We start from the raw sequence: 15,514 nt of genomic DNA on the forward strand, positions 1-15,514 counted from the left end.
ATCTGTTATGCTGTGAGGGAAATTCTACCGGCAGGGTTTGGGTCCACTAGCATGGCTTCCATCTACAGCAGTGGTCACCAACCGTGTTCCTGAAGATTGACCTTCCTGAAGACTGTAACTCCAACCATAATCGTGCCCACCTGACCATCTAATTACTGCCTTAAGAAGTTCTTGATCAACTAAAACAGGCGTGTGAGATTTTGGTTGGAGATGAAACCTGCAGGAAGGTAGATCTCAAGTAAGAGGGTTGGTGACCACTGATCTACAGAGTATGTGGGCTCAATGAATGGTTTGATGAGTAGGAAACTGATGTAAATCATGTGCAATGGCCTTTGCAGTCACCAGATATCAACCCAGTTGAGCACATATGGGAGAATTTTTGTAGTGATGTTGGAGTGTTTTAGACAGTGCTCTCCTCCACCATCATCTAACACAAACTGAGGGACTGAGGGAAGATCTGTGGAATGAATGGTGTTCATCCCTCTAGTACAGATCCAGAGACTTGCAGAATCTATGCAAAACTGTTCCAGTGGCTCCTGATTGCCCAACAAGTATGTCATGCCATGCACAATGCCCACCATCTATGTGTTAGTGAGATTCCCATGTCAAAGAGATTAGTCCTACGTATTCTGATGATATCTACAAAAGCTACAAAGCAATACTGCTTACTGACTACAATACTGACTGCAAAATTCAGAATGGGTTCTTTGTCAGTGTGGTGGTGCGGCAGGTAGGCTGTTTGGATAAAGCCCTTTCTGATGAAGGTTTTCACACCTGTAACTGGAATTATAGGTTCACATAGGTTTTTCCTAAAGATTTCAGATCATTCTTTGCAACAAGGAATGGAAAGTAAATACTCTCACTGGCCACATTATTAGGAACAGCTGTACATCTGCACAGTAATGTCCATCCATCCATCTTCTATACTGCTTTGTCCTTTTCAGGGTCATGGGAAACCTGGAGCCTATCCCAGGGAGCATCGGGCACAAGGCAGAGTACACCCTGGACAGGGTGCCAATCCATCACAGGGCACACTCACATACACATTCACCCATTCATACACTACGGACACTTATGGACATGCCAATCCACCTACCATGCATATCTTCGGACTGGGGGAGGAAACATCCAAACTCCGCACACACAGGTCCACGATGGGAATTTAACCCCCGTCAGTGGAGGTGTGAGGCGAACATGCTAACCACTAAGCCACCGTGCGGCCCTATTATTATAATTATAAATTTGAAAAACAATGTGCAAAACATAAACATACGTGATAGTTCAACATCACACCCCACCTACCCTCCCTCTCTCACCCCGCTTAATCCTACAGTCTCTTTACAATAGGGCTCATACTATTCAGAAAAAAACAGGTATTATGATACATAAATGTCAGTACACATCCCGGGGAAAAAAGGGGAGTAGAAATCAACTGTATTCACTTTGAGTCCAGATCACTGTTTCGTGCAATACACTTGAAAACCATCTCAGCAGCTACAGCCCAAATCTTCATTGTCGAAGTTTGTTCAAAATTCACCCGTGCAGTGGATAATTCCAGCTGTATAATGTCCCGGAGCTGTGTCAACTACTTGTAAATATCCAGCATTTTTTTCGCAGATGTTAAACTGGCAAGCCAAACCGTCTTTTACAGTCATGCAATTACTAATCAGCCAGTCATGCATAAAAGAACGGTTAATAAAAGAGAGCCTCAGATGCCCAGTTAAAGTTCACATCGAAATGAGAAAAAAAAAACTCAGTGACTTTGACATGTTGTGAGAGGTTGCTGGTTGCAGGTTGGTTTGAATATTTCCGAAACTGCTGAAACATCTAATGGACAGCAGTTCTGTTGGCAGAAATGTCTTTTTGATTAGATAGGTCAGAGGTGAATGGGGAGACTGATTTGAGCTAACTGAAAGGCTACGATAAATAAAAGAACCACTCTTGATATTTGTGGTGAGCAGAAAAGCTCAGAATGACCAGCATGTCAAACCTTGAGGAGGATGGGCTACAACAGCAGAAGACCACATCGGGTTCCACTCCAGCCAGCTGAGAGCAGGAATTTGAGGCTACACTGGGCAGAGGCTCAGGAAAATTGGACTGTTCAAAATGGGAAAAACGTTGCCCGGTCTGATGAATCATGGTTTTTGCTGCAACATTCAAACGGTAGGGTTAGAATTTGGTGCCAACAGCATGAATCCATAGAGCCAACCTGCCTTGTGTCAACACTTCAGGCTGGTGGTGGTGTAATGGTGTGGAGAAGGTTTTCTTGGTTCTCGAGCAAATTGAGCAAACTGAGGGCAAAGGGAGGTTCTACCCAGTATTAGTATGATGTTCCTACGAAAGTGGCCGTTGAGTGTAATTTTACGCATTATTTGTAATACTGGGATCTGGTTTCATGACTTAGAAGACCATTTAGAGAAGATTTATGCTGAAATTCAGATGATTGTAAAGGATTCACTAACTATTAGAGATGCACCAATACTAAATTTCTCAGCCAATACCGCTAACCGATTATTCAGAGTGTTATCGGCCGATACCGATAGTTCTGCCTTTTATGCCTTCTTTTAAATTAATAATAATTAATTCCACAAAAAGTTGTTTCACAGTAAACTGGTCTCATAAACAGAAAACACATTACTCTAACATTAACACATAAACTAAATTTTGAAGATTAAAGTAAGATATCTTAACTTATTGAATGTTATACATTCATATTAACATTGACTGGAATCTAAAAAACCTCCTGTTAGTCTCACATTCACTCACCACAAACAAAAGCATTTCTACTTTATCACTGAACATCAAACTGGTAATATATAATATCAACTTTTTTATACATTAACACTAACTGGATATGAAATATACTACAGTACAAATATATTTTTCTGTGCAATATATAGTTTTTTGTCAACTCATCTTCATTCAAATCTTTCAACAGTGTACTGGTGCTTTAATTCAGGATGAGCAGCGCGGCAAAAAATAATTACACTCGTCGCCGAAACTCCCGCTTCACTGCTGCAGCGTCCGGTGTAAAATTTTAGCAGTGCAGAGCTTATAGAGTTTACAAACTGCAGTTTTGTTGACATTCCACACAAGAGACATCACCTTTACAGACACACCACGAAATCGATGTGTTTTCCCACCCTCTTTTGATTGACAGGATATAATCGGCCCTGATCATTGGATGTTTTTAAACTATCAGCCAATAACGTGAAAATTTGCCTTTATCGGCCGATACATCGGTGCATCTCTACTAACCATATGGCACTACTGTGTATTTTCACTAAGTTAATAATATTACAATTTCTTAAATAAGATCAGTGAAGTTTAACTGCTGGGGAAACAACTGGGTTTATATTCACTGTGCTATAACAAAAGCTTTACGTATAGGGTTTCTAAACAAATACAGTAACACTTCAGTTTTAAGATAATCAGTAAGTTATTTAACAGTGAGCTATTTACATAACTGTCAAATATGTCAAACATTGAAGACCCAGCTTTTCATACACTGACACATGACAATCGATTAATAATAATAATAATAATAATAATAATAAAAACCTGGAGCATCCTACCTGGGAAGAGCGCGGAAACATCCTGAGTAAGCCTCATAATTGTAACTGATCATGTGCCAGTCAGTGTTGTACATTTTGATGCACTGCCAAAAGAACATTCACCAGTTACTACATCACAGCACCAGATGTGCTCAGAAAAACATGAGTGAGGTAGGAAAGTGAGTAAGGTAGGAAAGTGTGACAAAACCATTGTGCTTAGTCCGGGAATACGTATTCGTCAAGCTTTTTTAAATCAGAATCAGACGCTCTGCGAAGTACCTCTTTTGCAAATAGGCTTTTCGCTTCTTGCTCAGCATTCTGAGGTACAGATGAGACAGTCGTTCGTCTCTGACGCTCGATTCGTAACTCCTGAAAAAAAGCAGTTTAAAGGAAGCATTAACTGGCTGCTTAAAAAGCATCCTGTATGACTGAGCCCAAACTCAGAAGCTTATCGATGAAATATCCAATACTGTTGCAGATCCTAATCAACAAACATACTGAAAAACCAAAAATGGATCTGTACTATTTTAAATAAAAGTAAGCACGTTTCTCCATCACACAGCAAAGATACAGATATAAAATTATAGATATCTTTTGACAGAGCGCCATCTATTTGATAGTCAGCGCCTTCTATTTGATACTACATAACCTTCTACTGTTTTGTTTACTTTATGTTAGAGTAAGATCTTGGGTTAAAAGTACTCCTCATGGTGTTGGGTTAAATATACTCCAAACTGGCGGTGTGTTCTTAAAGCCGCCTGCACTGAGCTCTACTATATCATAATGAGAGTTATTTTTGGTGGACTCACTGAGACGTCATCAGCTGGCCACAGCAGCAGGTCTCTCTGAGGATCACTGTGGATCTGCGCTTTCCTTTGGAACACCACATTTTCATAGTCTAGTGGCTCGATGATCTTTGCTTGTTCCTGCACACACACACACACACACACACAGAAACAGAAATAAGAATATACATTAATAAGATGACTGAACTACTCAAACGATGGGATATCTTACCATAACTCTGCTCTACTCAACCAAAATTGAACCAAAGTTCAGTTCTTTCGAAGTCATAAATGCTGCTGCTTGTTCAAAGCAGAAAACAGAAAACAGCAGATATACAGCATCATATGGCATAATAGTTACCTTTTAGGTGTATGACAGCATGTTGCAACAATAACGCCTCCAAAAACATGTGACACTACTTTGGGTGAAGGGATTTCAATCTATAGAAACCAACAAAACTCTGTTTTGATCACCCTTGCCGCTATATTTTACACCTATGTTAACACTTACTTAAAGATATTTTTCATAGTATACCTGCAAAAGCTATACTCGATGCCCAAAAGTATGTGGACACCTGACCATCAGACCCATTTAGTTCTTCCTCAAATTTTTGCAACAATGTTGGAGCACATAATTGTCTAGAATGTCTTTGTATGCTGTAGCATTAAAATTTCCCTTCCCTGGAACTAAGAGGCCAAAACATGTTCCAGCACGACAATGCCCCTGTGCACAAAGCAAGTTCCATGAAGACATGGTTTTCCAAGGTTGATATGGAAGAACTCCGTGACCTCAACCCCATTGAACACCTTTGGGATGAACTGGAACACTGACTGCACACGAGGCCTCCTCACCCAACATCAGTGTCTGATCTCACTAATGCTCTAGTGGCTGAATGAGAACAAATCCCCATAGCCACGTGCCAAAATGCAGTAAAAAGCCTTCCCAGAATGGTTGAGGTTATTAAAACAGCAAAAAAGAGGTGGGCGATTGGGATGTTCAAAAAGCACATATGGTTGTGGTCAGGTCACGTGAGATAGATTCCCTCTGTTCCCCCCTCACTTTTAAATCGCTTATGAATGCCCGCATGGCCCACACGAGCATTTTACTTTTGTTTTCGTTTTAGCAGCAGTTCGGGGGCAGCAATTGCTTGAGTGGTGGGTTTATTATTATTCTTAATGAAAAACACAACAACAACAAAATGGTACAATGACAAACTCGCTTATATTAAACATAGAACTTTTGAAACCAAATCTTCCGCCATCGTCTTGTCAGTCAGCTCGCCTCACTCTCGTCATGTGATGTGATGAAATGAAATCTGTGCTTCGACTCTGACTCATTCGCCTCATGCTGAAGTGAGCAGACACGTTCAGTTTTTAATTGTAGCATCTGTTCTCCATCTAAACTAAATGATTTTTATTACTAAAAAAAAGGAAAACGACAGTGGGGGTGGTGCTGTGGTGGGCGAGTGATGTAATCGGTGTGCGGCCCGAACACCGTGTAACACCGGGAAAACCGACTATCGCAGCAAGCCTAGTGAAAATGTACATAACATACAGAACTATGTAGCAAATGAAAGGGAAAACCTGAGGTGGAGATTTACATTTATTCATTTAGCAGATTCTTTCATCCAAAGCGACTTACAAATGAGGAACATAAAATAACAAGTGCTTAAAGACAAATGTACGGTACGATACAATTGATGCAATTGTGCAGCAAGTACTTTTAAAAAAAGCTGAGCAGGCCGAGTTGGCCTCAATTTTGGCTCAAGATGGCAAAAGAAAAATGCCTAGTTAACATTGACAGAAGGTTTATTATTGGAGCAGTCGCTTGAGTAACAAAGACTGCTTAACTGGCTGTGTTTCAATAAGAACAGTGACTAAAGTGGCATCTGCTTTAAGATTTAAGGGAAAGACATCAGTAAATGGAGCTGGAAATTCAATGATGGTGATGCTCATGCATTAGTGCGATGAGTAAGGGAAAAACAGAAGAGCAACTGTTCTTCAAGGGAATGTCCATGCAGGACATGCCCAGACTATCAGCAAAAACTACATAGAGAGGGAGGTTATAGTATGGTTACGGTACATAAACCCCTTATTACAAATATGAATTCACATTTGAGAGTCACAAATCTGGTTCAGAAACTTAAGGCACTGGTCAATATAGATGTGGGGGAAAAGAAAAGTGATATGGACCCTTTGTTTAACTTTTTACTATATTCTCAAACAAGTGGGCGTACACCAAAACGGTACATGACTGAATGCTTCACAACTACAGTGAGGGGGTCCAGTAGTTTTCTTATGCTGACAGGGGTATATTGACACTGTGGATTGTCTCCATTTGTCCGCTTCGAGTGAAGGGTCACTGTAAATCATTCTGACCGATCACCTTTATCCTAGGATGAAACATCGACAGTGCACAAAGGCTCACTGAATGGTTAAATGAGTAATCTTACTTGGACAGCTATGACTCTGATATACCAGACATACACTGAGCTACAACCTTCAGTTGTTCAGTCATTCTTTCATTTATTCTTTATTCATTCATTCAGTAATTGCTTTATCCTGGACAGGGTCACGGTGAATAACGGTAGCCAATCAAACCAACAGACTTGCTTTTGGGAAATGGGAGGAAACCAGAGAACCCAAAGGAGATTCATGAGGACATGGAGAGAACATGCCAAACTACACACAGACATTAACCTGAGCTCAGGGGACTCTGGAGCAGTTAAATGGCAACGCTACCCTCTACAGCACCGTGCCACCAACACAACCTATGTCAACACAAAACAGTGTCTCTCAGGTGTCACTATAAACAAAGAAACTACTCTTTTTTTCTGCTAAAGATAAAAGAATAAATAAGCACTGTTTGTGTAGGTTTACATCAATTGCCATTAAGGACTAATGTAAACTGAAAAAAAATGTCATCTAAGCAAGTGAAAATATCTTGAATATAGTCAAATTTAACTAGTATTTCTAAGTATACGCTTGTAGTTTTCTTATTCTATTGGCAGATAATTCTGCTTCTTTCTAGAAATAAATGCGTGAATAAAATGAGCAAAATTATCTGCCAATAGAACAAGATTATTTCAAGCTTGAAATGAGTATAAATGGCTTGAAATAGGTTTAATAATATTTTATTTGGTTTATTGGGTGGCACGGTGGCTTAGTGGTTAGCACGTTTGCCTTGTACCTCTGAGGTTGTGGGGTTTGATTCCCGCCTCCACCCTGTGTGTGTGGAATGGAGTGCATGGTATGTTTGCCCTGTGCTTCGGGTACCTTGGTTTACTCCCCCAGACCAAAAAGACATGCGCTGTAGGCTGAATGGCATTTCCAAATTGTCAGTAGCGTGTGAATGGGTGTGTGACTGCGTGTGCAACTGTGCCCTGTGATGGGTTGGCACCCCATCCAGCGTATCCCCGACCTTGTACCCTGAGTTCCCTGGGATAGGCTCCAGGCTCCCTGCAGCCCTGTCTAGGATAAGTGATATTGATGGATATTTAGTTTATTGTAATCTTATAATAGGAAATACTAGATAGATTTGACTACATTCAAGATATTTCCACTTGTCAAGAGGTCATTTTTTGCGGTGGAAGTGTCATGAAGCCTTCAAACAACGTGCTATGAAAATATCTAAGAATGCTGCATAAAGAACCAATTTTTAGCACTTTAAAACATGTACATCATGTAATCATTTTAAACATGCCCTACATCCTCTAATCCTAATCATAATGTCACACAGAATTATCCATATGTTTGTGACATTATTAATTACACTGGACCAGAATCAAGTTAATCAGAGAGGATTATGGTTCTGCAAGTTTTATATTCAGGCCTGTAGATAATCACATGTAATCAAAAACTGCCAAATCACAACAGATACAAACTTTTTTTTTTATTGCAAAATGTAAACTCTTGTAGATCTCGTTTTAGTCCAAAGGATTGTTAAAATGCTTTACATAAACAACCACAGACAATTTCTGATCACACAAAGGAAAAAATTCTTAATGCAGTGAGGAGCAACTCAACACCATGTGTCCCTGGGCGTTATGAATTCCTGCTAGACCAGCTCATTCTTCACTGCAGTTTTACTTTCAATTTTTTATTATTTTTTTTTATTATTACACGGCACACAAATTTTCTTTGAAAAAGTTTGGCTATAATAATATGTTCTGCTCCAAATGGATCCCAACAATCTGCCATTTTGAAAGTTTTTATTTTATACAATTTCCCCAACACCATTAGTTGGAATACACTGCCAGTGATCCTGACCCTTTCTTCTCTCCGGACCTGCCTGATCCATCCTGATGCCCTACCTCTGGATGGAGCTGTCAGCAACTGGAGGCTACAGTCTGGAGATTGCTGAGGATGGTGTCGCTTGGTACCATGGAAATGGTTTTGGACCTCAATTCCACATGGACATTCTCACTGTGGTTGCTGGGACTACGGTTGCTGCTATGGCCTGCAATTACCACATGCAGTTTTGCACTCAGGTCACTTTTAGTGAACAGTGGACTAGTTCAACAAACAGAATTCATATAAAAACCATAATGAACTTTCTTTTCCTTTCACACTGTCCGTTTTTACCCAGATGAGGACGGGTTCCCTTCTGAGTCTGGTTCCTCTCAAGGTTTCTTCCTCATATCATCTTAGGGAGTTTTTCCTTGTCATCATGTCCTCTGGCTTGCTCATTTGGGATAAATTCACACACTTAAAATCTGTATCCCGTGTTTATATGTTTCTGCAATGCTGCTTCAAGACAATGTCCATTGTTAAAAGCACTACACAAGTAAAACTGAATTGAATTTAACTACTATTAACATACCCTCTACAGTATTATTAAGTTAAGTAAGTTACCTCAAGTATTTACTACAATGTCAATTTTTTTCTGTCGTTCTAAAATAATATTTAAAGCAAAGTGTTCATTAACATTTGGTCTAAAAATCTTTTAAAAGAACAGAATTATTTTGGGAAATTCCTTTCATCTCTGGATATATGATTATGTATCGGAGTACCAAAGCAAATTATGTATTGCTTGGAACTTACAAAGCCTCTTAATATGACACTGTCATGACCTCTTGATCTACTTATCAGTGGAGGCTGTGTGGCAACCGAAAGTACTATTAATATGAACCTGGGTACTTCTGTGGAAATCAGGAGAAAATTTTATAATAAAAACTAAAAAAAAAAAAAAAAAAAAAAACTTGACATACCTGTTTGAACTGAGAATGTAAACCTTAACCCTCATACCTAGAATGTAAATGTGCTCACTGCTTTTAGGGCCTTATATTTTGCAGGAAATGAGAAAGGAAGGAGTAAGACGTTAGTAAGTGATGTTCTGCTTTTTCTGAATTTTAGCCCTAAAGCTGACCAATCGGTGTTTACAAGCTAGCGCAAATGATAAGAAGCACCACGTTCAGCACTATTTTAACTCGAGTCAGTGTCTTTTACAATCTGCTCATTGTTTCTGCAGCCGAGTTTCAACAGGATTTGGTGCTCATAGGAAATTCCGTAAGAATCCTTGGAACTACTTCATATAGATATCATACCAGTGCATGCTGATTTTCTATGTTAATCATTCGATAATATAAAAAGACGCCGCATGTCACTCAAAAGCAACAACACAAGTTTATATCCACTTTATAACATCTGCATACCCGCAAGCTTAACAGCTTCCTGTCATGCGTCAAGGCATGTGCATGAAGGATTTTGAAACCACAATCCAGGCTTCCAACACTGGTCGAATTACAGCGTCTTACTGCCTTCTGCCTGCACTGTTGAACCCTCTCAGTTCTACCCCAAACAAACTTTCATCATTGTACTCTGAACAAGGAACTGTTTCATAATAAATGGTACACCCATCTCCTTATAGAAGAAATCAGTACTCTGGCCTGAGATTAACCAAAGTGGGTATTGTAACTGCAAAACCCTTCACTCTGTAATGCTACAGTATAATATAAAGCAGCACAAAGTGTAATAGACGAATTACAGATCGTCAAACCACAAGCAGGAGGGAAAAGGAAGCGTTTGCTAGCAGCAGACCACTTTGTATTTGCAGGGCGTTGGCGCTTGGGTTAGCTATGGTGAAGTTCTTACTTCCGTATCCGAAGAAAGACGCTACGCTGAAATATTTACAACTAATCTTTATGACAAAATCTCAGTTGCAGAAATTTCAACAACAACGGTGTCCTAGACTAACTGAGGTCTTTCTCAGAGGTCTGAAGGGCTAATTGCTTTTCCAGATAACTTTCACTTAGAATAACACAAATGTAAAAGGCAGCTGGTGGACTCTGTGTATAAACACAATACCCTGAACCCATCATGGCCCTTTTCTGAACGTAAGCTATGCGTATGAATTGTTTTCATTTAAATCTGTAGGCCTAAATTATTTTCAGTTCCAGGAACAGAGACAGACTGAAGAACATATTTTGTTAAGGTACAAAGACCTTGCCGGGTAATATCATTTTTAAACATGAACTATGTTCATTTGAACAAAATGATCAAAGTTAGTTAAGTTTTGAACCCAAGACATTTGACACCAGGCGTAGACACAACATACCTAAGTGTTTGTAATCCCAAGGCACGCCATGACAACCTGGCTTATTGTTGGACCACAGTAAAGTCCCAGTACAAAGATGGTGAAGAGGTGACGGTCAAGAGGACAGGCTTCAGCAGCATGTAGAATAAAAGCAAGAATGTACAGAAAGCACAGCTGAAAAGAAACCCTCGAAGGGTTCCCTCAGCATCACTACGACCTCCATACAGCACTGCCTGGCGACCGTTCGTCCTCTCGAGACAGGGCACCACGAGAGACTGAATTCGTTGTGCGGCCCATGAAAACTTGTCAGGTTCGAAATACAGACTGCAGCCATTTTTTCCCCTCCTGCATCATTTACTGCAGCATCATCAGCCAACATCTTAATAACCCCTTCTTCAGCCTGTGAATCCATTCATCCTTTCTGAACAAGGACACAGCTTACATTCACTCTTCAAACAATAGTCTCCAAAGAACACACATAAGCGCAAACATAATATAGAGAAGAAGAAGAAAAAATGAAGTAAGCAATTAAAATAAGACTGAACAAGCACATGGGCCGCTTTTTCTGAACACAAAGGAGAGACAGCAAACAGTCCATGTGCATGTGGTCTGTACACCAGGAACATCGGGCTAGTGGGACAGCCATTATCAGGGGAATACTGGGTCATTACATTCAAACAACACCCCTCAAAAAATCTTCAACCAATGCACTGAAACACACAAATCACATGAGTGAGTAAGTAAGAGCTTTTGCGTGTGTGTTACACCGCAGCATCAGTTCACTGCAACTACCGGGTGGCAAACGGGAAACAGTGTCCGAGACCGCTTTACATTTGGGTCGCGAATGAAACGAGATATGAGCCTATACCTGTGGAAATAAAAGCGTTATGCATTTGTGCACGCATGCGAGATGAAGGTGAGAGTTAGAGTATGTCCACCAACAGGACACTGTTCCTTTAGAGTGGATATAAACTAGAGGTTACTAACCACAGCAATAGACGTCCTGACAGCTTCCGACACGCTCTGCCTGAGTTCCGCCGCTGTCCCGGGTTTACTCAGCCTTTTGGTGAATTTCCGCACTTCGGACATGGCTTTTGACTTTAGACGGTTAACAGTTCCATCAACTTTCCCTGTGAAATCCGAGACATTACCTTAAATCCAGGTGTGATTGAGACAGAGACAGATGTGGCGCGACCAAGAAGTAAAGCTGCTCAGCGGCGCTGCACCGCCCACAGAAGGGTTGCCAGATTGACGTACAAACTCCTATAAAATTAAATAAAATAATATATAGATATCTTTTTTAAAATGGAGGACAAATAAATAAATAAATAAACCACATAAAAATTAACTAAATTAAAATAATATTAAATAAAATAATATCTACACCTTTTGTAGATATTGTCCTTAGATTGCATTTTATTGCACAGATTTTTTTTTATTATTATTAACAAATATAGGAAGAAAACTAACCTGAAACCATCTGAAGCGCAGTTCGCCTATTAGATAGATAGATAGATAGATAGATAGATAGATAGATAGATAGATAGATAGATCACTTTATTAGGACAGTAAGACACGAGACACAATAATAACTGAATGTACACAAATGAACAAGTTCACAAGCTTTTACTATTACAAAAGGTTCAAACATTCACTGATGCTTAAGAAGGCAACATGATACAAGGAGTATAACTGTTTAAACAGGACGATTGGGGTAAGTTATTATGTTGTTTACCTAAAAAAAAATGTGTTTAAATCTCTTTTATTTCCATTTAGTACTGTCCTTCAGAAGCATAAGATATTTACATGTTTCCCAAAAGACAAAATAATAACAATTTATACCGGGCATCTACACCCCCCACCCCCCCCCCACCCCACCCCCCCCATATATATCGTGTTGCCTTCTTGAGCATCAGTGAATGTTTGCACCTTTTGTAACAGTTATAGCCATGTACGAGTCTCTCAGTTGGCCTCAATGTAAAAAGATGGATCGCAAAATCATATAGCCACTGTTGGAAAGAGATCAAATATGCAGAAGATGCTGGAAAGGCAAAGAACGTGCCGGACATGGAGGATTTTTCTGAAAAACAGTGAAGAATTCAGGACAAGTAAGGCACTCATGAACTATCACAAAACATAAAAACAGTAGATCATCCAGGTAACAACACACAGTAATAAGAATCAAGTGTATGTAAACATTTGAACTGGCTCATTTGTGTAAATTCAGTTATTATTGTGTCTCTTGGACTGTTCATAAATTTAAAAAAAAAAAAAAAAGAGAGAGAGAAAAAAGAAAAATGCTAATTTTATGATCCCTGTTATTATTGTTGTTGTTATTTATATAATACATAATTGTTTATTACTATTAGCAGATTCTGCAAGGCATATGTAAACTTATGACCTCAAGTGTATACACAGTATTTGGGTAAATATGAAAGGGTCAGTGCAATATTAGGGAATTAACCCCAGGGAATAATTTGGGTAATGTATTGTGAAAATGGTGCAAAACAGCAGGTATGGAACCACGGATGTGCAGCAGAGTAGGTGTGATCTACAGAGCGACCAGAGTTCTACACTTCTACAGTGCATCAATATGAGAAGCATCAGTGCAGTAAGCAGAATGATCTGCAATACAACCTAGTAACATAGGTCCAATGAGCTGATTCTAGGAATAGGCTGAAATGCACAGTGGTGAATTGTTGTGCATGGTGATTGTTGTTGGAAAAAACAACCTCCTGAACCGATACAGTTCCATTGTTTATTATTGTACTATTGCAAACATCATACTAACTGAACTACATCTCTTAGACGTTTGTGCAGAATAGTTTAGCAGAGTGAAGGAGATCAGATCAGGGAAGCCTGGATGGTTGCCCGAACATAATGCGACATCTCGTGGTAAGTATGTTGTAATACAAGAGTTTTCATTCTTGTTTTACACAATGATCACTAGGGCTGCTAAAAAATATCGATTCTCAGATTTAATCGATCTTCAATATAAGGAAACTATACCGATTCGGGAAATGCCCGAATCTATTCCTAATGCGTTTTATTTGCTGCGATGTGAATATCATCTGTAGTTCGCCTCTCGTCCTGACGATGTCGCTATCTTTCATGTTTTGAATTTTTAAAACGGGTTTTATTTCTTAAACGTTTCAAGTTGTAAATGAATTTCACTGTTGCACATTTACAAAGTTTTTCTTTTTTACAGTAATGTGCATTGTGCCTTGTGTGCACATTTTGATGATTTCTTGTTACAATGTTTGTTACTCAAAGTAAAACGTAATTAAACATAATTGTGTGGGCCTTATTGTTAAAATAAATGTGTATTTCAGTAATATAGCTAAGGAGCAGGGTTTCCGTTACCAGCATTTGTGTTAAAACATGGATTCCATGTCTGCAAAACTAACATTTTAAATAAAATATTGATAAACGAATCGATATTGAATTGAATCCAATTGAAATTGAAATCAAATCGAATCGAAACCATATAAATAAGAATCGAATCACCAAATTGGTCACAATACCCAGCTCTAATAATCACAATGATAAATCATTGTCTTATAAGGTAGATTACAGTAGATACGTCTGAAAACAGGCTTTTCCCATTCATTGAACTTTATCATTTACATCATTTGAATCATTGAAAACATGAAAGCTGATTAAGGTGACTAGATGCAAACAGACCAAATGTCGGACAAGTAGTAAGTTTGTCTGGGACAATGTAGGACACATTTCTGACACCCAAAGGCCTACCATTTTGATGTCTATCTAAATGACTCCGCATACATGGACAACAATCTAATTACTGAGCTTATTCTGAATAAGACAATATTATGATTAAGGTGCTTACATGAGTTGCGTTTAGAATACTCCTTTCATGTTCCCGTTTTACATGCTATAGATCATAGATCGATTAACAGCACACGTCATTACGCCCCCACGCTACGCTGTCCGACGTTCCCTCCAGAATTTCACCTATCAACATACAGTTCATCTTCGTTATGGTACCATATACAGTTTTGGGGGTTTCATTTTAAATTTTACGAAAGCTTCAAGTGCAGTTAATTATTTGTCATGCTGTACGTGCAAATAGATGATTGTTTGAAGCCATGGGCTTCGTCCAAAACCACATACTTAAATACTGAAATAAATGTATCTCTCCTACTATATAGTAAGTGCGTGCGTGGTTTCGGACGCAGCCATGCTCTCTCGTTTGCCGTTAAACGGCTGAGCACTACCATGTGTGTACGTGTCCTGTCACAAAATGCAGTGAAAACTCCCACACGACGTTAATAGTGTAATTAACGTGTGTACATGTCTGTAATGCACGTCGATAATGTGACTAAAACAGGAATACTCCACGTCTTAATTTGATTTGTGTTTACTTCGAGTATGACTTTACTCGGATTAAGATAATCAGAAATTGCTGTTTACATGGTAGTTTCTTAATCAGAGTATAGTCTTAATTGGGTTAATATTGGATGAATGCAGTGTGACGTGATAAACAAATGACTCAAACCTGAAGACTCAAGACGTGAACTAATCATTTGTTTCTTGTACAGAACCTATGCGGATATTGCAGCGCATGCGCAGTCAACACAAAATGAACAAATCACTCTCTGAGACAACTCGTTGTTCGC

General features: G+C 39.2%; 1 protein-coding gene across 6 annotated transcripts in view; it reads right to left on the reverse strand.

The window, feature by feature from the left end:
• The window catches only part of dock11 (dedicator of cytokinesis 11), an 82,785-nt gene extending 70,673 nt beyond the window's left edge, over positions 1-12,112 (reverse strand). For 4 of the 6 annotated variants that reach the window (XM_017472259.3, XM_017472258.3, XM_053681307.1 and 1 more), the window contains exons 1-4: positions 11,862-12,111; positions 4,364-4,480; positions 3,834-3,923; positions 3,576-3,658 (exon numbers count right to left, since the gene is read on the reverse strand). In XM_017472259.3, the coding sequence (XP_017327748.1) occupies positions 3,576-3,658; positions 3,834-3,923; positions 4,364-4,480; positions 11,862-11,963 (392 nt within the window). In that variant the 5' untranslated portion in view covers positions 11,964-12,111. Of the gene's footprint in view, positions 1-3,575; positions 3,659-3,833; positions 3,924-4,363; positions 4,481-11,861 lie in introns of those variants that run through there. The other 2 variants (XM_017472260.3, XM_053681308.1) reach the window with 2 other exon arrangements.
• Between the last annotated feature and the right edge of the window lie 3,402 nt (positions 12,113-15,514).

Source organism: Ictalurus punctatus, chromosome 7 (assembly GCF_001660625.3).
Source record: "Ictalurus punctatus breed USDA103 chromosome 7, Coco_2.0, whole genome shotgun sequence".
NCBI classification, from domain to species: Eukaryota; Metazoa; Chordata; class Actinopteri; order Siluriformes; family Ictaluridae; genus Ictalurus; species Ictalurus punctatus.